The 23,655-nt window shown below is 23.6% G+C and overlaps 1 protein-coding gene across 1 annotated transcript in view; it reads left to right on the top strand.

The window, feature by feature from the left end:
• The first annotated feature begins 7,415 nt into the window (after nucleotides 1–7,415).
• Nucleotides 7,416–23,655, top strand: part of LOC117172510 (neutral ceramidase) — a 290,344-nt gene continuing 274,104 nt past the window's right edge. Inside the window, exon 1 of the mRNA XM_033360522.1 lies at nucleotides 7,416–7,532. Coding sequence (XP_033216413.1) covers nucleotides 7,530–7,532 — 3 coding nt within the window. The 5' untranslated portion in view covers nucleotides 7,416–7,529. The remainder of the gene's footprint in view (nucleotides 7,533–23,655) is intronic.

The raw sequence follows: 23,655 nt of genomic DNA, 5'->3' as shown, positions 1-23,655 counted from the left end.
TTTTTTAACAATAGGTTTGAAAGAAAATTGATCATTAAACAAAAATTTCACTAATGTTTTTTATCGGTAAATTGTATTAATTAGTATAAATAATAATCATGTGGGTGCAATTTTTTGGGATCTAGGAAAAAATTCTATTCATCAATCAATTAATATAAATCTTCATTAATTGTAATAAATATTGTTTTCGCTTTTTTCATCTTTTAATTAGATACTATAAAATGAAAAAAGTTTATGTTAATATAAATTTAAAAATATAATATAAAAATTATATAAGACTGAAGTAATCATAGTCATGTCCACGTTTTTTAGGACTTAGAAGAAAATTCTATTTACAAACAAAAATATAAAAACGTTGTTGTCGCAAAAGAAAACTAATTTTCGTTATCAGAACCTTGGTCCATAAAATTTATTTTTTTCAATAGAATGATTTTCATAGATCATTAAATTTGCATTCTATACAACTTATTCAATACAAAGAATAGAAACGACCGGAAAATTTCTTTCGCAAGAGTACGTTTCATGGTCAATATTCAAGAAAAAGGAAATAAAAGCATTTTAGTGCTCTGTTGGTAGTTGGCATGTGGGTCACTTTTTACAAAAACAACGAGAAAAAGGAATCAAGTAAGAAAGAACACAAATTTTATTTAAATTTAGCGGCGAAAAATGACAGTATTTTCTGTTTCTTTTTACATTGCTCAAAAAATAATAATTTATTAATAAGTTACACGCTACATTATTATTATATTTTAATTATACAGAAGGCAAATTGTTAACGGCTGTTAAAAACCACAACCTGTCCGGGGTTGAGAGAGCATGTTTTGTGACGATTTGTAAATTTATTTAAAAATAAGTACTTTATTTATTAGTTAAAAATTAATTTCTTTGGTTACAGGTTCATCCTTTTAGTTGGCAATCAAATATTTTGTTTTGCCTGAAAGTTCGATAGTTTTGTTGTAAATTAATTACAAATAAATTTTTTGTTTATTAAAAATTTGAGTACTTCGTTTATCTTTATTTGATTGAAAATGTAACTGTTTGGATAAAATTTTGTTTCACGTTCAGTTGAAAATAAATTTTTAAAAAGTACAATTAAACTATTACATTTTTGAATAAAAATTGACTTTTTTCAGTTAACTATTTAAATATTGGGTTCAAAATGTAACTTTTTTAGTTTGAGGTTAAACTTTTTAAATAAAAAATCATATATTTCCTTGAAAACTCGTCTTCCCAGTAGAAATTTCATCTTCATGTTTTAAAATATATACTTTTTGGTTGGAAACGCAAATTTTTTTTATTTCAAATGTTGCATGCTTCGTTCAGAATTCATCTTTTTTTCTTTGAAAAGTCGATTATTTGACTTGAAACAGAACTATTTTGTAAAAAAATTATTTTTTGCTTACTCAGGACTCCTAATAATAGTTGAAAATTCATAAATTATTAAAAATTTCATCACTTTTGGTAGATCATTTATCTTCTTGGCCAAACATCCATCTTTTTGGTAGAAAATTTATTTTTATTTTGTGTATTGGATAAGTTAGAAATTCATTTTTTTTATAGAAGATTAATTCACTTCGTCGAAAATTCATCTTTTTGGTGTAAAATGTAAAAGTTTGGTTAAAAATTCGATTTTTTTTCTTTAAAGTTAATTTTTTAACAATTTTTTAAATCTGAAAATTTAAGAACTCCTTTTTTGTTTCAATTTTTATTCTGTATAGTGTATACGTTAGAAATTCAATGACAGTAAAATCGCGATTCATGTAGTTTTGGTCGTGGGGTTGACGGTGATAAAAAATCCAAAACCTCGGAATTGTTTTGTCTCTTTTGTTTCTCTCCCTGTTTCGCCACGCCCGAGTGAACACTGTCCATCCCCCGCTGTCTCTCTCACCCATCAACGCGGAGCAGCGTCAATTTTCGGAAACACGAAAGCCAGAAGCATTAAATCCAGATTCGACTAAATTTAGTAGAAAATTCATGTAGTTTGTTGAAAAGTCACCTTTTTGGGTAGAAACCTAATATCGTTCGTTGAAAATTTAAAATTTATTTTGACAATTTTACTATTTAGTATAAAATTTATATATTTTGTTGAAAAGTCATTTTTTACAGAAAATGATTATTGTTCGTCGAAAAATGAACTATTCAGTTGAGAATTCAACTATCTTGTTAAACATCCGTCTTTCTTGATCAAAGATGGTCTTTTTTGTTAAAATATCATCTTTTCTGATTTAGAAGCACCTACATTTTTTTAAAGCATTTGACTTTTTATCCTAAAAACTTTACTTTGTTGTTGAAAATTCATCATTCATAGTAGAAAAGATATATTTCTTAGTTGAAATCGAATTGTGTTGATGAAAATTTACCTGTCTTCTAAAAAATGCCTTTTTGTCTTGAAAATTGAAATACAGTGAACCATAGATTAAGGCCTGCCGTATTTAGACAGCCTGTAAATTGATGCCATGCCGGGTATGAGAAAGAGGTTTGATCGACTTCAGACATTGGATTTCTATTGTAGTTATTGTGATGTGAAACTATCAAGTGTTATCGTGAGAATAGTGAAAACTAAGTTTTTTGTGCAAAGTTATTTTAAAATTTATAAAAGTCAGTGATTTCCTGTTAAATAACTTAATTTTACGTCTGATTATGAAATCGCGTCGCAAGCAATATCTGCTATCGTAAATAAATGCATGTTTCCCCACTTGAAGTGTTGACCTGAAATGTTATGGTGAAAATAGTCATGTGTTTTTGGATACTGCTCCCTTCGAATGGTTTAATTAAGTCTGTGACACAGTATCTAGATCAATTTTTGAAGAGAAAGCTCTCCCTTAAAATAAAATTATCAGCGGTCCATAAACGCTTAAAGTAGGTTAGCAGAGAAAGCATTTATTTTAATGTGTGAGAGCAAACTTTCTTCCTCTTATATGTTTATTTACCTCGCAATACGCCCTCGTTCTTTATATTTTTCGCACATTCGTGCGCAAACGTTTTGAAATTAGGACTCAAAACATCTACCACCGTAATTTTGTGATTGTGAACTCTCTTTTGTTAAAGCTCTTTCGGCTTTAAGGAATACATTCTCAACACGTATCTCGTACTTCGTACTCGATTTTGTCCCAACTGTGAATTTTTCTACATTATACTCAACACTTTTATATCAAATATAATATTTTTTTATATAACTGTGCCTGGGATTGCTTATTTAGATAATGCGAAATAAAGCAAAAATTTTATTTATCATGTTTATTTTAATATTTGTTCCTTTTTGCTTTAAATGATATTCTAAGCAGCGCTGAAATATGTATCATTTCAGCAAATTAATATCGTTACTCATTCATTCCTTATTTTTATTTATTTTTTAATTCTTAATCTTGTTTTTTACGATTAAAGAAAAACTTCTGTGCATCTGGATAGAATCAAATGTGGGAACCTATATAGGACCCTATATAGGGTCCTATACAGGATCCTATGTCCTCTTTCGTCTCTTGTGTCCTTTTTTGCACAAATTTAATTTTTTTACTTTTAATCTTGTTTTTTACAGGTGAAAGAAAAACTACTCTTCCTATCTAAAAATTATCAATAGCAAATTTATAGAACGTTTTAGACAAACAACTTTTGTGTGTTAATTTTAGTTTTTATCTTGTGTCGTTTTTTCAAAAAAAAATTTTTTTTATTTTCAATGTTATTTTTTATGATTATAGAAAAAACTATGTGTCCTATCAAAAATCATTCATGAAAAATTTGAATGAGTTTTTGGTATTTTTTGGAAAAAGCTAAATAGACACATATTTTTCCATTTAAACAAGTTTTGTCCAAGTTTTTTCGTAGCTTGTGTTAGTACAAATTTTTTTTTAATGTTGTTTTTTACTACTAAAAACAAAAATGACGCGTCCTATCGAAGAGGGATTAATAATAAATTTGTAGGAATTTTTGGATTTTTCATTGCTTTTCGTACGATCAAATTTTGATTCTTCAACCTTTCGAACAAATTTAAAAAATTGTTATAAAAATCTTGTGGGGCTTTCAAAAATCAACAGTTTTTGTTTTCTTGACTTTTTTTAATATCATGGGTTATTTGGCCTAATATGTGCATATGAGTTTGTTTTTTTTATTTTGAAAATTCTCTAACTTTGATCATTTTCTTTTTATAGAAACAAGTCATAAGAATAAATTGTTTGAGTTTCTGAATACTATAAATAGTCTTAAAGAGAACTTTGAAATCTTGAAAAAATGTGGTTTCAAAACTTTTTGTAGATCCGCTCACTTTTTGAATTTTAATCCAAAATAGCTGATTTACGAACTTTTAAAAAGTGTGTCAAAGCAGAATCCAATCTGATTAATTTTTCGACAATTGTCGTGCCTACAGACTACAGACTACAGACAGACAAACTCCTTCGTAAAAATCGTTTTTTCCGACTCAATGGGTCTCAAAACGTGGAGATTTTCTGCAAACCGACAAAGTTTTTTTCTCGAATTTTTATGCAAAACGCCCAGAAATTCGTTCGAATCCACAAAAACATAAACTCATTTTTTTAAATAATATTTAGAGGTGGCGCAAGCATCATGAAGTTTAACACGTATTTCCCATAAGAAAAAAAGACGTTTTTGTAAATTTTATTCAGAATTCTGAATATTAGATGAATCGAGTTCGAAATTCACCAATTCTTTTCATAATAAGTCACAGAATGCAAATAAAATATTACTTTTCAAATATCACCCCCATAAATCTGTTTTATAGGGTCCCAAAAAATCCCCATAAGTGAAAAAATGGGTTTTTCGAGTTTTTAGCGCTAATTATGATTTTTTGCGGGTTTTTAACGCAGATTGTTTCAAATACATGAAATACAACTTTATACTGATAATTAGATGTTTATTTAAATTGTTTAAACAATTCAATATTGTTTTTAGCAACTTTCTCTTAAAAAAGATTTAGAAAGTCAAGGGTTTTTCTGAATTTTTCAACTTATTTTCAACGTTTCAGATAAACCGAGGTAATAATTAATGAAAGTTAACAAAAATAATTAGTTGAACAATTTGTTATTAATTATAACAATATTCTCTTAGAACAATTCTACAAAGTTACGGTTTTTTCGTAAAATTTCAACTTTTTGTCCAATTTTCACTTAAAGTAAGTAATTATTTAATTTAATTTAGCAATAATAATTGTTTAAACAAATTGTTTATGCTTATAGCTATCTTCTTCTAGATTAATACTACATAGTTGCTGTTTTTTCCTGAAATTTTTAACTTTTTATCACTTTTCAATTAGAGTCAAATAATAATTAATTCATGTTGAAAAAATAATTGTTTAAACAATTTATTATCATTGCTTATAATATTTTCTTTGCCTAATGATAGAAACTTCCAGCTTTTTCTAAAATTTTTAACTTTTTGCCCTTTTTTCACCTGAAGTGAGTTAATATTTAATTTAATTTGAAAAAAACAATTGTTTGAACAAATTATCATTGTGTATAGCTATCTTCTCTTAGATTAATGCTAAAAAGTCGCGGGTTTTTCTGAAATGTTTAACTTTGCTTTACCTTTTTAATTGTAAACAAATTATACATAAACATTAGAGAAAATTATATTTTAAACAGTATTGTATTGTTTTAAGTAAATTATTTTTGTTCTTTTCCCAATGCTCGAAAAAAAATTAAAACAATAATGGAATAGAATAATCAAAAGTAAAAAAGAAAGAGATTGTTTAAAGTATGATTCTCTCTAATGTTTAGTTATTATTTGTTCACAGCTAAAAAGGTAAAGCAAATTTGAACACTTCAGAAAAAACCAGAACTTTCTAGCACTTATCTAAGACAAAATGGTTATAAACAATAATAAATTGTTTAAATAAGCATGTTTGTTAACTCGCATTAATTATTACCTCACTAAGTGAAAAGTGCACAAAAAGCTTAAGAGTTGATAATTAGCAGCAACTTTTTAGCAGTAATCTAAGAGAAGATAGCCATAAACAATAATAATTTATTCAAATAATTATTTTTGTTAAATTAAATTAAATATCTACTTACTTCAAGTGAAAAGTGGGTAAAATTTTTTAGAAAAAACCGCAACTTTCTATCATTAAGTAAAGCGAATATTATTAGCAATAAAAATAAATTGTCTAAACAATTATTTTGTTAACTTGAATTAATTATCACTTCACTCTAATTGAAAAGTGATAAAAAGTTAAAAATTTCAGGAAAAACCCGCAACTATGTAGTATTAATCTAGAACAATAATATAACAATAATAATTTGTTTAAACAATTATTTTTGCTCAATTAAATTAAATAATTACTCACTTTGAGTGAAAAGTGAACAAAAGTTGTAAATTTAAGAAAAATCCGCAACATTCTAGCATTATTCTAAGAGCATGTTTTCATGAATAATAACAAATTGATTAAACAATTATTTTTCTTAACTTTACTTGATTATTACCTCGTTATAACTGAAACGTTAGAAGTAAGTTGCAAAATTCAGAACCAATTTAAATAAACATCTAATTATCAGTATAAAGTAGTATTTCATGTATTTAAAACGATCTGCGTTAAAAAACCGCAAAAAAAATCATAATTAGCGCTAAAAACTCGAAAACCCCATTTTTTTACTTATGGGGTTTTTTTGGGACCTTATAAAACAGACCTATGGGGGTGATATTTGAAAAGTAATATTTTATTCGCATTCTCTGACTAATTGTGAATATAAATGGTCAATTTCGAACTCGATTCACCTAATATTGAGAATTCTGAATAAAATTTACAAAAACGTCTTTTTTTCTTATTGGAAATACGTGTTAAACTTCATGGGGCTTGCGCCACCACTAAATATTTTTTTTTACAAAAAAAAATGGATTAATTTTTTTTTTGGATTCGAAAACATTTCCGGGCGTTTTGCATACAAATTCGAAAAAAAATTCTAATTCATTTTTGTACCACCCTTGTGTTCACTCATGCGTGATTTGACTATATTTTGTGTAAAATGCAATATATTTCAGCTTTAAATCTTATAATTTCAAATTGTTTTGTATTTAATTCAATATTTATTCTACATTCATTTTATTAAAATGATAGTGATTACTTATTATCGAGATTGTGCAATGGTTACCATTTCACTTTCTCTCATGGTGTCGACAATCGAACAATCGAGGAAAGTGACAGTTCTCGCATCAACAGTACATCGTGTGGTTGCATTTATTTAAATTTGCAATTATTTTAAAATATAAATAAACAAACTAAATTTGAATTATAAAGTGAAAATTAATTCAGTGGTTCTCAAATATTCGAAATTACATCAAATCAAACAATATTTATAAACTAAATTGGTTAAAGATTTACCATACAGTGGTCTCAATAGTTTTTTATTGTTTTAATGTGAATGTAAATACATTAATTATATAGAAAAGTCGTAAAATTCGAAAATTGTGAATATTTAATTATTAGGAGTTAAAGTGTAGAATGCCATCTTCGTTTCATCGACCGTTTAGAATTCCTGGGAGTATTGAGGAAGTGGAATTATTTATGGGACCTTCATTCTTTAGGAATGGTGAGTTGAATACGTAAAAGAATTTTGAATTTGTTTGTTGCTTGTATCTGTGTGAACTTTAGTTTATTTATTTGATCCCAAAATATAATCAAAATGAGATAAGGAACATTTTTATACGGATTTAGAATTTTTTCCTTGATCGAGAAATCGCAAATTAGAATGGACTTTGAATGAATGAATGTCTCTTTCGTGAATTAAAATGTCAAAATTAAATTTTTGAAAAATATATTAATTTTTTTAAATCGAAAAATCATCAAGTTTCAACGAATATTGAATTAAATAAATTTAATAAATCAATTTTTTAAAGTAAAGAAATCGTTTTCAGAGCCTCAGACATTATAGCCCAATATAGGAAAATTTGATTTTTTTCGTCACATAAAATTAAAAATTATATAAGACACTTCTTGTTGGTCCTTGGTTAATTTTATTTAGTATAAAACTATACTTTTATATTTTTGGTTTGAGAATTCAGCTTTTTCTGGTTAAAAAATTCACTATTTGGTAATAAATTTAATAATTTTTTCAAAATTCAAAAATTTAGTTAGAAAATCGTCCTTTTTGGTTAAAAATTTAACAATTTTGGTGGATGGTCCCACTATTTGCTTGAAAATGAACTATTTTATAAAAATTTTTCACTGGTTTGAAAGTTCTTCTTTCATAGTAAAAATGCAAATGTTTCGTTAGAAAATTATTGTTTTTCGGCTAAGCATTCAACTATTTGGTTGAAAATTCTAATACTTGATTGAAAATCGAACTCCTTTGTTAAAAATTAATGTTGTTAGTTCAAATTCTCACTATTTTGTTAAGAATATGTTTCTTTTTTCTATTAAAATCAAATTTTTGCACTGAAACTGAAAATATTCTAGTTGAAGATTAGTCAGCTATTTTTTCTATCTTTTTTGTTTAAAATTTAACTATTTGGTTCAAAAACGATATTTTTTGGTCGAAAATTCATGCATTATTTATTTATTTGTATTTACTATTATAATTTTGGTTTAGAACGATTTCTTTTTGGTTAAAAATTGTATGTATGTATAAAAATTGTATGTTGAAAAACGAAGTATTTTGTTAAACTTTTTTTTAAAATTAACTATTTGGTTAAACATTCAAGTATTCCGTTAAAAATATTCCTCTTTTTTAGTCGAAAATTATTTTTGGTTAGAAATGTATCTTCTGGGTTCAAAAATGCAAGTTTCGTCTGAAAATTTAACTATTTTTTGCAAATTTATCTTTTTTGGTTGAAAATTACTATTGATTGAAAATTTATCTTTTTGATTCAATAATTTCAGTCCCAGGTTAAATGCTAATCTCTTTTGTTGAAAATTCATTTTTATGTTAAAAATTCATCATTTTAGTTAAAAAATAATTTATTCAGCTGGAAATTATGTATTTTAAAAAAAATTCGTTTATTTGGTTGAAAATGATTTTTTTTAATAGAAAAATATTATTAATTATAAATAGTCAGTGCAACTAATGGAATTGTTGTACAAACTAGTAAAATAGCAGTATCAACTAATAAAAGAGCAGTACGATATCTTACTAACTAAATAGTTGAATCAACCATTTTTTCAGTGCTCGTTTAAAATATGCAATCTTTTTTTGAAAATCTAATCTTTTGTTGACGATTCATCATTTTCATTGGATATTAATTTATTTGACAGAAAATTGGACTATTTCGTTGAAAAGCAATTTGTTCAAAATTCATCTTATTTGGTAGGAACTAATTTTTCTCGTTCAAATTTTCATCATTTTGTGTTACAATTTCAACAGTTTCGTTGAAAATACTTTTCCTTTTTGACTGCAAACTTTTTTTAGGTTAAAAATTCAACTTCTATTTCTTGATTTGAATTTTGGTTAAATTCAACTAATTTTTGTTTGAACTTTAATTATTTTATAATTATAAGGTCACCTATAACAATTTTAATGGATAATTCATATTTTTTGTTAATAAATTAGCAACTTGTTTAAAAATCACATTTTTTCAAATTAATTTTTCTAGAAAATTCAACATTTTAGATAAAAATTACTTTTTTCGTCGAAATAAATGTTCTTAACTGAACATTTGAAATTTTTGGTCAGCAATTGATCTCTTTTGGTTAAAAATTAAAGTATTCAGTTGAAAATGTATGTGTTTTGTTGATAAGTCGACATTTTGTTGTTGAAAATTAAACTGCTTATTAGAAGTTGAATGCCCCTGTTAAAAATTATGTGTTTATTCTTATTACTTTGTTCGAAATTAGTTTTTTTCTGTTTTTAAAATAATTGTTTTATTAAAAATTTAATTTTTTTCGTTTTGAAAATTAAACTGTTCGGTAGAAAGTGGAACGCATCTGTTTAAAATTAATTTTTTATTATTAACTATTTTGTTGAAAATTCGTTTTTGCTCATTAATTTTTTTAATTAAAATTTTAAATAATTAATTTTTGTTTAGAAGTAAATATTCTGTTTTAAAAAATCAGCTATTTGGTTAAAGATGCTCTTTTTAGTTCAAATTCAACTATTTGTTGAAAATTCATTTTCTAATAAGAATTCGTCTTTTTTGGTAAAAAAATTATCTTCTTCGCTAAAAATTATTGGTAATTTAACAGTTGGTTAAAAATTCATCTCTTTTTATTAAAAATTAAAATGTTTGGTAAGAAATTAAATTTCTTTGTTTGAAATAAATTTTTCATTTCTAACTAATTCGTTGAAAATTAATTTTTTTAATAACAAATTTAACGATATAAAATTTATTTAAACCCGTATATTTTTTGTTAAAAATTCAACTATTTGGTTGAAAATGTATCTTTTTATTTAACAATTCGTCTCTTTCTGTTTCATTATTTTATTTTTTGTTAAAAACTTGTATTCTAAGGTTAAAAATTCAACTAATGGAATGAAAATGTATCCTATTGAGCTAAAAATTCCACTATTTTTTTCAACATTCATCTATTTGGTTGAAGATTGGTCTTTTTTGCTTAAAAAATCAGAATTTTTGTGAAAATTAAAATACTTGGTAAAAAGTTGAACTCCTCTGTTCAAAGTTAATTTTAAAACTTTAACTATTTTTTTAAAATCTGTGTTATGTAATTAATTTTTTACATTAAAAAACGAACCATTTCATTTTTGGTTGAAAATTAAAATATTTGGTAGAAATTTTATTTTTCAAACAAAAAATTTTATTATTTGTTGAAAATGTATACTGTTTTGATTGAAGACAATTTTTCTTATTTCAAGAAATAGTGTTTTTCAAATAAAAAACAAACTTTTGTTATTAACAAAATTTCTTTAAATCGAAAAAATATTTGATTGGATGTATTCAGTACTCCATTTCTTTGAATCAAGTAATATTTTATTTTGCTGAAATTTCGTTGTTTTTTTTTCAAACAAATCTTTTTAGTCTAAAATTAATTTGTTTCCTTTTTGTTTGAAAATGTAACTATTTGGTAATTTTTTTCATTTATTTTTGTTAAAAATTTAACTATTCGGTTAGAAATTCATCTATTTGTTTGAAAATTAATGTATTTTCAGAAAATTCGCCATCTTTGGTTCGAAATTCATCCTTTTGATTGAAAATAAAACAACTTGGTAGAAAGTTTTGGTTAAGAATTCTTATTTTTTAAAGATATTTTGTATTTAAAATTCAACTATTATTAACTATTAATAAAAATATTAATAAAAACGAATCATTGCAAAAATAAACATTTTATACATATAAAAAGCACTCACGAATGTTCACCTAATCCTAAATATGATAACAGATTTTTTAGAAATTAAAAACAAATGATAAATAATTTATTACTGATTTAAAATTTTACTTATTAATGGCAAAACCAACTTTGGAGAAACAAAAAAAATCTGTATCAGCCCGGATTTGAACCCGGAACGCCACTATTCCCATGTAGAGCGTTTAACCAATTACGCCAAGGGGACGGGACCACAAGCAGATTTTTTTCTCGTTTGTTCAAAAATTGTTTGACCAGTAACTACCCAAATTTAACTTCAGAAATTAATTAATTACTTTGATCGACAAACTGAAATCAATACTTAAAATTTTATTTGAATTTGGTAAATTTATTCAGATTGAAATTAATCACAAAAATTTCCCAGATTAGAAAAATGCAGACGCAAGTCATCCTGTGGATGTAGCAAAAAAGAAACTATCTTCTGAGGCCCCGGTGGCGTAATTGATTAAACGCTACTGGCGAATAGTGGCATTCCTTGTTCAAATCCGGGCTAAGGCAAATTTTGTCTCGTTTGTTTTTTTCAAATCTGATTTCACTATTATTCAAATAAATTTAACTTAAGAAATTAATCAACTAATTACCTGGTCGCCGAAATCCTAATTTCTTAATTATTAATAATATTGTTCAAAGTAGAAGCACGATCTCCTTTGGGATTTCAAACTTTTTGTTTATAAACTTTGTTTATTATTATCGAGTTTTCAAACAAAATATTTAACCTAAACAAAAAATAGTTACATTTTCAATAAAAAGTTTAATTCCCAATGAAAAAGACTATAGTATTTTAATTAAAGAAAAAACAAATTTTTACTGAAATAGTTGAGTTTTCAAACAAATAATATAATTTTTAACATAATAATTAACTTTTTTTAATAACTGAATTTGTTACCAAAAAGTTGAACTTTCTAACTACAAAGAGAAATTCCAAACAAAAAAGTTGGATTTTCAACCAGAAAGTTAAATTTTCTAAAAAAAAAGGAATTTTCAAACAAACAGTCATTTTTAACTAAAAAAGATAAATTTGTAGTAAATAAATGATAATATTATTATTCTTTATTATCTCTATTATTATTCTTTACGATTCTTTTCCAAAAAACAAATTTTTAATAAAACTGTTTATTTTTAAGTAACAAGATGAATTTTGAACTAAAATTATTGATTTGCAAAAAAATAAGTTTTCATAGATTAGTTCAATTTTTAAAGTAGAAATTAAATTTTCCAACCAAAAGGAGAAATTTTCAATAAGGAAGAATTTTCAATCAAGAGAAAAAAATGTCATCCAAATTGTTAAAGTTTTAAGCCGAAAAACACATTTTTTCGAAAAAAGTTGGATTTTTAATCATTTGTTTGCTAAACAATACGAATTTTTAACAAAACACGTGAATTTTTAACAAAATAATTCACAATTTCTACTATAAACTTGAATTTTTAAGCAAATACCGAAATTTTTGACCTCAAAGATGAATTTCCAATAAATAGTTGAATTTTCGAAAAAAATATTTATCATTAACAAAAAAATGGGTCAATTTCCAACAAAAATATTAATCATTCTCAAAGAGTATAATAAATTTTTAACAAAATACTTAAGTTATGAAAAGAATAATAGAATTTTCAACATAATAATGTTTAATTTTTCAACAAAAAATTGAATTTTTAACCAAATAGTTGAATTTCAACCAAAAAGGTGAATTTTTAACCAAGAAGGTTATTTTTCTATCAGGAAAGATGAATTTTTAAACTTATAGTTAAATATCCCTCTAAATACGATAAATTTGCAGTACCAAAATTAATTATCAAACATAGAGATGAATGAAAAAAAACTGAAGAATCTGCATTGAGATTTACTTTAAACCAAAATGATTATTTATCAATAAAAAAGAATACATTTTTAACAAATGAATCCAACTTCAAAACCCAAAAGTTGAATTTTCCAACTGCAAATATAAATTTTTATCAAAGAAAGAGGAAATCTCGACAATGAAGATTACTTTTCTAGCGGTGCTAGATTCTTAATGAAAAAATTAATTTTTAGCAGATAAAAAACCAAACAAAATTTGAAGAGAATACCATAATTAATTTTGATCAAAGAAGATGAATTTTCAAGCAAATAGTTCAATTCCCTGAAGAAAAATTATACATTTTTAGTGAAAAGATTAATTTTCATAACAAAAAAAAACGCATTTGGAACAAAATAGTGTAATTTTTAACAAAATGGCTCAATTAAATAAAATTCTGAATCTGCAAAAACGAGAAAAAAATTTAAGAATGGAGTGAATTTTTAATTTTCAAATCCTAATTTTTAACTAAAAATTCAAACGCACGTATCAAGTTTCCACAGGAAAAAAAACTTCAGCAAAATAATTTAATTTTTAAGCAAAAAGATAAACTTTAAATGAAAACCATGAATTATCAAAAAAAAAATGATTTTCTATCAAACTAGTGCAACCTGAAAACCAGAATTCTAATTTTCCAACACAAAACTAGGAATTTTTTACAAGAAGTTAATTTTCGACCAAACAATTTCATTTCTAAAAAAAGAGGAAATTTTAATCATGAAGAATACTTTCGTATCAAAAAAGAGGATTTCTAACAAAATTCATTAATTTTTAGCCAAAGAGATGAATTTTTAACACAATAATTAAAATTTTTCTACAAAACTGTCAAATTTTTAACTAAATAGAATTTAAGAAATAAATATTTAATTTTTGAACAAGAATTTGACTTTTCGACTAAAAGATATAATTTTACAGTCAAAAATGAAAGTGTTAAATTCTCATAAAAGAATTATTTGTCAAAACTTATTATTTGTCTGTTATTATGTCTATTACTATGTTACTATTGTCTTGTTACTATTTGTCAAAATTTAACAAAACAGAAATTTAAATCTTTCAATTTACGACCAAAAAAGTTGAATTTAAAACCAAATAGCTAAATTTTCAACCAAAGAGCAGAATTTCCACTTAATGAATAAATTTTCAACAAAATAGTTGAATTTAAAAAAAATGCATGAATTTTTAACCAAGAAGATTTGTTTTTTTTTTAATAAAGGCGATTTTTCAACAGCATAGAGATACATTTTTAACTAAAATGATAAATTAGCAACCTAAGAGCATGAATTTTTCACCAAAAAAGTTAGATTTTAACAAAAGTGATGGAAAAGAATTTTAAACATATAAAATGCATTTTGAAGAAAACATTTGATAATTTTTTAACCGAACTTTGTATTTTTAAACCACGAAGATGAATTCTTAGCTAAATAAATAAATTTCCAACAGCGTAAGGCAATTTTTTCCCTAAAAAGGTAAATTTTCATCTAAAAAAGATGTGTTAAATTTTTATTTAAAAAATCAATTTTCAAGAAGAAAAAACATTTTTTAACAAAATAGTTTAATTTTCAACTAAAGTGATAAATAAAATAAAATATTGAATATTCAAGGAAAAAGGAATTTTTGATCAAGCGTTTTAACTTTTAACCAAAAAGGCCAATTATGAACAAAAAATCTAATTTTCTGCAATACAGTTGCATATAAAATAAGTTTTGAACAAAATAGTTCAATTTTCAACAAAAAACATGCATTTTCAAAGAAATAGTTAAATTTTGAACTAAAAAGGGAAATTTTTAACTACAAACAAAAGTGTTAAATTTTCAATAAAAAAAAAATTAACTTCAACAAAAATGTTTAATTTTGTTACCAGACGGCTGAATTTCAATCTACAAATATTATAAATCTTCAAGCAAATAGAAAGATTTTTAATAAAGTACATCAATTTTTCATGCATATGTTAAAATTTCCTACCACGAAGATAAATTTGTAATGAATAAAAATTTTTTAGTCAAGAGAGAAAAAAACTTTATTCAAATTATTGAAATTTCAAACCAAACGAAGAAGTTTCTCTTTAAAAATTTAGTTTATAATTAGTTTTCAAAAAAGGCAAGTTTTTAATTTAAAAAAAGATCAATTTTCAACCAAGAATAAAAAAGTTACATTTTCAGTTCAAAAAATTATTTTAAAACAACAAAAAAACTAATTTTATGTAAATCGGACTATTATTCATTTTCAGCTAAGTTGATCTTTGTTTAAATAATATATCAGTTGTTTAAACAATTAATTATTATTCAATTTCAACTTTTTTATTTTATTTTTAAATAGAACAGATATATGATTTATTTGCATTAATTATCATAAGTAAATGTGGAAGCGTGTCCAAGACCAAAATTCTGAGGCCAGCTTCCACATTTTTATGATAATTCAGAAACAAGTAATCATTATTTAAATATATTATTCTTGTATTATGTTTCATTGAACATTTCAAACTCAAGTTAAAAAAAATATATATATATTTTAAAATAAAATTCTTAAAAAAAAATTGTGCAATTTGAAACATGAGAATCGCCGCAACCTTGGCTTGTACTCTATTTTTTTATATCTTATTTTTAATTAAATATTTTTGACTCATTTCATTTTTAGATGAAGATTTTAGGAAATTAACTATTTAAAATTAAAAATGTATTTCACAGGAAAATTTCTAGAATGAACAATAATTATGAATGAAGTGCAAAAATATTAAACAATTTGAAATTAAAAAGTTAAAAATGTTCTTTTTAAAACTCGAAATAGATCAAAATTAGAGTTTTTGGAATTAAATAATTTATTTAATTTCGAATGTTTACAGTGTTATAGTTCAGGATTTTTATTTTCAACAATAAATTTTCAACTTTTCTCTTTACAGAATTAAAATTTTTTATTTCAAATTGAAATGATTGAATTTCGAAAACTTTCATTAATAATTTCAAATTTGTGATGCTTACAAATTTAAATTTATTTCAAACATTTGGAAATTTAAAGAATTTTTTTTCACAAAAAGGTTCAATACTACAATAATTATTGATCTATATATTATTTTCAGTCTTAAATTTAGTTTGGAGATTCGTTTAGTTTTCAACTCTCCATAGTAGGAAGTTTTTTATTTTTAATGTTTCAAATTTTAAAATAATTTTTATTTTGAAAACTTTTCTTAAGGAATCAATTTTTAAGTTTATTAATGGAAATTTTTCTAACGGTGAAAAGGACAGTGAATTTATTTGTTGATACTAGATTTATTTAATCAAATTTAGTATTAAATTATCAATATTTTTTACGTGATAACTTTTTGACTTTCTAGAATTTCCAAAACTTTGAATTTGAAACTTTCAATTTAGCTTTCAATTTTAGTATGTCAAACGTTATTTGCTTTAAATTACAAGTATTTCGATAAAAAATAAAAAAATTTCCATTATACAATTTTGTACGAATGCTATTAAAAATAATATAATTTCAATTCGTTGTAATTTTAAAAGATTTAATTTTCAAAATGAAAGTCTGAAAATTTTTATGTTTTATTATTTTTAAATTGTCCTATTTTCAAAATTTCAGTCTAAAATCGTACAATTTCAAGATTCTTCAAATCCAAATTAAATTGTCATATTTGTAGTTTGAAGAAATAAATATTTGTTCAAAATATATTTTTTATGTTAAGAAATTTTTCTTTTTTGTTTTATTTATCAAGCTAAAAATTCATTCATTTCCTTTGAAAAGTTAACTACTTGTTTAAAAAATTAACTATTTTGGTGACTTTTTAATTAACATGTTTAAAAAGAAAAGTAATCTTCATGGTTCAAAATTCATCTATTTTGGTCAAAAATTAATCTTTTAAAAATTAATCTATTTTTTTGAAAATTCATCTTTAAAGTTCAAAAAGTTAACTATTTGTTTAAAATTCAGCTATTCGGTTGAAAACTTAATTATTAAATCAAAATACTTCTCCTTAGTTGGGAATCTGTTTATTTTGTGGAAAAATTGTCTTTTTTGTTCAAAAGTAATCTTCAGGGTTTAAATTTTCTCTTTTTTGGATAAAAATGCAACATTTCTGTTGAAAAAAAAACTTTTTTGTTAAAATTTAATATTTTTCGGTTGGAAAATTCAGATTCTAAATTTTTGTTATAGATTCATTTTTTTACTTATCTTTTTTATAAAAATGTTTACCATTTTCTTGAAAACTCGTTTTTTGTGTTAAAAATTACTTTTTTTTAACTGAAAATTTAATAATTCCATTTTTTGTAATAAATTTATCTTTTTCCAATGAAAATTCACCGATTTGGTTTAAAATTTTAACTATTTTGTGGAAAACTTAAGTATGAAGTTCAAAATTCCTTGAATTGGTTAAAAATTAAACCATTTATTAAAATATATACTATTTTCTTGAAAATTCGTTTTTTGTGTAAGAAATTAATTTTTTCTACTGAAAATTTAAGATTTTCGTTTTTGGTCAAAAATAATCTTTTCTCGTTGAAAATTCAGCTATTTGCTTAAAAATTCAAGTTATTGTTGAAATATAATGTATAATGTTAAAATTTCTTTTCTTTTGATGAAAAGTCAACAATTTATAAAAATTCATACTATTTTGTTTGAAACTTCGTTTTGGTGTTCAAAATTAAATTTTTTACTGAAAAATTGAAACTCCCATTTTTTGCTTAACATTGATATTTGTTAGTAAAAATTCTCTTATGTATTTAAAAGTGCGAGTATTTTGTTAAATAATTAATTAGGATACTGAAAATTCTTCTTATTGGTCGAAAACAGAACTATTTCTTTGGAAATTCGTCTTTTTTGTAGAAAAGTAATCTTTATGGTTAAAATTCATTTTACTTTTTTGGTTATAAATGAACTTTTTTGTTGAAAATTCATATTTTTGAGTAGAAAAGTTCACATTTTTAATGTTTGACTAAAATGAGAAATATTTAAATATAATTAAAAAAATGAATTATTAACAAATCACTTCATATTTTGACTGAATATTTGAATGCTCTACCAAATTTTTAAAGGGTTGACTTCCAGTGATTCACAAACGTGAAAATATCTTACCTAAAATTGTAAACACATTATTGTTTACAATTTTAAAAATATATAATTCATTATTTTCTCGAAGAAAAAACAACAAATTTCGTCCCCGAGATATTTTCGGACTTCAAATGTAGAACCTGCAAAATTTGAAATTGATTTGTTCAACAGATTTTTAAATTTTTTATATTTTTAATTTACGAAACAAAAAAACGTGAAGTTGCCCGTATTTGAATTTTTTCTTTAAAAAAACGTCTTTCTCCAATACTTTTATTTATTTGCGACGTTGTTTTTGACACTCAAGCTTTATTGTCTCTTTTACGAGAGTAGTAAGGCGCAGTGCCTTACTACTCGCACAATAAGAATCAAGATTTGATTGTTTCTTCGACAAGTTTATTATCAGTAGAAAAAAGGGAACGATTCCAATAAATGTAGAAGTTGTCGAAGCAAATAAAGAGAAAATAAGAATGAGAAAATGTGAAAAATTTATTAAAAATTAGAAATCAAGAAGTATAGAATGAACACCAAAAATTATTTTTATCTGAAAGTATATTATTTTCAATTAATTCAGATTCAGAGTCTTTGGAATCTTGTGTTCTCAATTGCTCTACAAACTGAATTTTCAATCTAAAAAGAAAAAATTTTGAGGAAACAAAAAAAATGTCATGTTAGACCATGTGTGATGGTGCAAAATTCATTGAGTTCTTTTAACGAAAAGTGAAAGTAAGGAGTTGATTCGCCGACTCAAAATTATGTCATGCAAGAGATAATCTCTCCTCGTGGAATTTCATTCACTTATGTAAATATCGATTATTTCCTTGCATTGCAAAAAAATTAAAATTAAATTTTTTAAACCAGATGAGATCTTTGCTGCTTTTTTTAAGATTTCGTTTTCAATTGATCCAATTATCATAATTGTAAAGAAGATTTTATAATTGGCATTATGGTCAATAATATTTATCTTTGTTTACCAATTAATTTTAAAAAAACATTTTAAATAAAATACAAAATTAGATTTTTGTGTTTCGTTACTAACTAAGAAATTTACAAAATTTACAAACAAACAATATTATCGACCCTAATGCTAATTAAAAAATCTTCTTTAAACTTAATTTTTTAGTTTGTCCTTTTGCATTTTCTGGAATTTTCGAAATCGCAATTTGAAATGAGGAACTTCAATTCTAAAAATATGTGTATTAAAGTTAAAACCGCAATTTTTAATGATTCTTTAATAATAAAGAAGAATAATCTAAATCATTTAAAAATTTTTTTTTAATTTTTGCATGATTTAAATAACTTGAGGAAAAAATTTCAATTACTTTAAAATATATTTAAAAGTATTATAAGTTTCAAAAAAATAAAAAAAATAATTTTAAATTTAAAAACGTTTCAATTTTTTCTAAGAAAATCTAGATATTTGAAGAGTTAAAAATAAAAATTTAAAATCTGTTTAGGGATTTTAAAAAGTTTTGAAATGATGAATTTTTGTTTGCGATTCCATGAAAAATTCAAATGGACTTTTTCATTTTGAAAAGAGAATTTAAAAAATGTATATATTTTTTGATTTTCAAAAAAATGTAATTATTTTCTGAAATTCCTAAAAAGAAAGTAGAGGATTTGAAAGCCAATTTTTGCAATTTTACAATATTACAGAATATTCGAAAAAAATTCGAGTCAGTTTAAGAGATATTTAGAAGTTTTAAAAAGATACTAATCAATTTTAAGCTTCAAAATATTTCAACAAAATTAAAACAAAATATAGACTTTCGGATATTTCGAACAAAAAAGTAAGAGGCTTTTCAAGGAATCTTAATGGTTTCAAGAAAATAAAGAAAAATGAAAGATTATTGGGAAAATTGAAATTTTTTTATTTATATAAACATATTTTAAACAAATATTTTTAGAAAAATTTTAACTTTTTAAGCAAGAATCTGGAAGATTAAAAGGCCTTTTTTATTTTGCAAAGATTTCGCAAAAATTTAAACGGTTTTAAAAAAGATTCAAAAATGTTTGAAAAATTGAAAAACAATTGGAAAATTAAAAAGAATATAAAAAACTCAATACAAAATTTAGATTTTGGAAGATTTTAAAATAAAATTTCGAAATTCTTGAAAACTATGATGAAAATATAGATCAGAATTAATATAAAGATTCCTAAGATTTTTAAAATTACCAAAAACGAATCCTCAATATTTCAAAACAAGTTTAGGAATAAATCGATTTAGTTTCAAAGATATTTAGGAATTTTAGAAGTTTTGAGGAGGTCTAAAATATTTGATGTAAAAATGCCTTTTTTTATAGAAATGTATTCTTTTTTTATGATAAAAATTTCGCCGCTTTGGTGTATAAATGAAATATTTTTTGGCGAAGATTCAACCTTTCTGTCTAAATTTCATCTTTTTGGATAAATGCAACTATTTTTTATTTAAAATAAAAATATTTTTAGTTTTGACATATACTATTATATTTTCAGTTAGGAATAGATATTTTTTGTTTGAATAATTAATTACATTGTTAAAAGTTAAACAACTTTTTTTCACAAAATTACTTGTTTTATCCAAGATCGAGAATTTTATTTAAAAAATTAATCTTTGTGGTTGAAACATTCATTCTGAAAGTTTAAAAAAACGAAGCTATTCAAAAAGTTTGAAAGCTTTCAAAAGAATATAGTTTTTGAAGATTCCTGCGAAAATGTAAAAATTGATTGAATTTTAAATTATTTTATTCTTCAAATGACCCTATTTTAAATTTTGAAGTATGATTTGGAATCTTTTTAATTATTTTAAATGATTTCAATACAATAAACAAATTATCTTTAAATCATGGGAAAATTCAAATAGATTTTTAATATGAGAAAATAATTTGAAGAGGATATTTGAAAAGTTTTAAAACATTTAAAAATGTTTCTAAAATTTTTTGTCAATATACTGAAAAAATTAAGGCACTTTGAAAAATTTTCCAGAGTTTAAAAACAAAATTTGGTAAAAATTCTAAACTTTTCAAGAGAGGTTTTAAAAAAGGCTTAAGAGTTTCTAGAAGATTAAAAAATAATACAAAATTTTTAAAAATTGCTTTTCAAATGAAATATAAAAAGATTTCAAAATTTTTTAACTAATTTGTTAAAAATGTATCATAATGTTTAAATAATTTTATTGAAAATGTGTCTTTCCTGACAGATTATTTTTTAATGAATCTCTTTTGTTTATGGAGTCTAAAAATGTATTAAAAATGTATTTTTTTTATAAATTCCATAATTGCCATTTTCATTTCAAATTTATCTCTGGTTAAACATGTAACTATTTCTTTTAAAATCCGTGTTTTTTAGCGAAAAAATGTTGGTCGAAAATTAATCTGTTTTGTTCGAGGATTCAAATATTTTTTCATTAATTGGTCTTTTTTATCAAGCAAACTGTTTTTTGTTTAAAAACGCCACCCTTTCTAGATGAACAATATAAATGATTACTGTTTTTTTTAGTTAAAAATAAAACGTTTTTTGGTACAACTATCAACTGTAAAATTTTTTAGTGGGAACTTATTTTTGTCTTTAAAAATTTAACTACTTGGTTAAAAACTAAAGTAATTCGTTAAAATTAATTTTTTTAGCAAATACTCATTATTTGTACTTGAAAGTGTAACTATTTTCTTAAAAATTTGTCTTTTTTAGCAAACAAATTTGTTTGCAAATCAATCTGTTTTGCTTGAAGACACCAATTTAAAAAAAAAAATTAAAATTAAATGTTTTGTTAAAATTTTGTTATAAAATATCTTAATTATTCAAGTATCAATTTGAATTAGTTTAAGAATTTTAGAAAAATTATGATTATATAACTTTCAAAACAAATAACTCAGCTTAAGAAACAGTTACTCGAATTTTTCACTTCGTGTTAAAGATTTTTTTTTCTAGTTAAAAATTAGAGACTCTAAACACAAGTGAATCCATTGTTGGTATCAGAATAGAAGAATCTATTAAATAATTTTTTTATGTTTTTATTCAAACTTTTTTTAAACAAATTAGTTGTCCAGTTATAATAACTAGCTTTATTTAATATTGAAAAGAAATCTTTTATAAAATCTTCTTTAATAAATAAGAAGTTTATTGCGCTTGATGAATGAGACAACGCCTTATTGCGACTTATGAGAGAAGAATTTATCATAACAAAATTATCTCTGATAAGTAGCGTATTGAAGTAAGATATGGCGAGTGTTCTTAATGAAAGTGCAATTGAACTACGATATCGTAAAAGGAGATTGCATTTTGCACAGAATTATTTTCTTTAGTAATTAAAAGATTATGTAATACAAGTTTCCTCGTTTATTGATTATTTGTGATAAAATAAATTATCTGCTTGAAATAACAAAAAAAGATTTGAAGATATTGAAATTGATAAAATTTTGTCTTTAAATTCTACCAGAAATTGTTTAATTTTGTAAATAATTAAAAATGTCGTACTCTAGATTTTTTAATTTTGTAATTATTATTTTTTTATCAATCTGGATTTTTAGGAAATTAACTTTTAATATCTTCTGACTATATTTGTATAAAAAGTTTCTATCTATATTTTTCACGTTCGTCATTAAACGATGTGGTTTACGAATTTACTAATCAATGACAATTTTGTAAAGATGTTAAAATCAAATTTTCTTTATTCAAGTACTTTTTGGAGTACTACCAAGAGATCATTTTATTACTAATATTATATTTGAGAAAAAATTTTTAAGTGTTATTTATGTTTTGTGTTAGTTTTAACTTTTAGGTTACCTTGCTACTTTTTTAAAAGTAAGGTGTTACTTAACTTAATTACGTTTTTTTCAGTTCCTTCGAACTTTAAGTTCAGATATTTTAAAGTAATTTTGTGTTTTTTGCATATCTCTCATTAAGAGAAATTTTTGTTAGTACGGCAAGATTTTTATTTATTTTTCAAATCAACTGAGTTTAATTTGAAATAAAAATCTCTCTTTGGTAGAAATAAGATCAACTATTATATTCCTGAAATAATATAATGATGTTTTTTACTACGGGCCAAATATAAATATTTTTTTAATATTGATTTTTATTTATGAATTTAAAAAAAATCGCTCTCAGGCTCCATTGGGATTCGAACCAAGGCCTTTCAAATTGCCTATCTGATGCTCTTAATCACTAAGCTGCGAAAATACGAGAATAATTTCTACACAACCCCTACAAATTTTTTTAGACCAGTAGACAAATAACAATAACATTAAATTATTTAATACAATTGATCTGGCTAAAACCATAAAATCAAAAAATATAAAAAATGCAAATATTAAAAAAAATTAATCTTACAAATATAAGGAATTCCGTTAGAATTCCACTTATAGGTGCTGTGAAGAAATTAATCTCGTCTCTCCGTAACTTAGTGGTTAAGAGCAGCAGACCGGCTGTTTCGGACTGTGAGGGAATTATGAGCTCTTGTAGACAGAATTATTATAAAGATATTTATTTTTATTACAAGCACTTTGGTTAACTACTTTTATTACATAAATTGAGATAATATATTTGAA

This window comes from Belonocnema kinseyi, chromosome 5, assembly GCF_010883055.1.
Source record: "Belonocnema kinseyi isolate 2016_QV_RU_SX_M_011 chromosome 5, B_treatae_v1, whole genome shotgun sequence".
NCBI lineage: Eukaryota > Metazoa > Arthropoda > Insecta > Hymenoptera > Cynipidae > Belonocnema > Belonocnema kinseyi.
The sequence above is the reverse complement of the archived record's forward strand: the minus strand, read 5'-3'. Positions and strand labels throughout refer to the sequence as shown.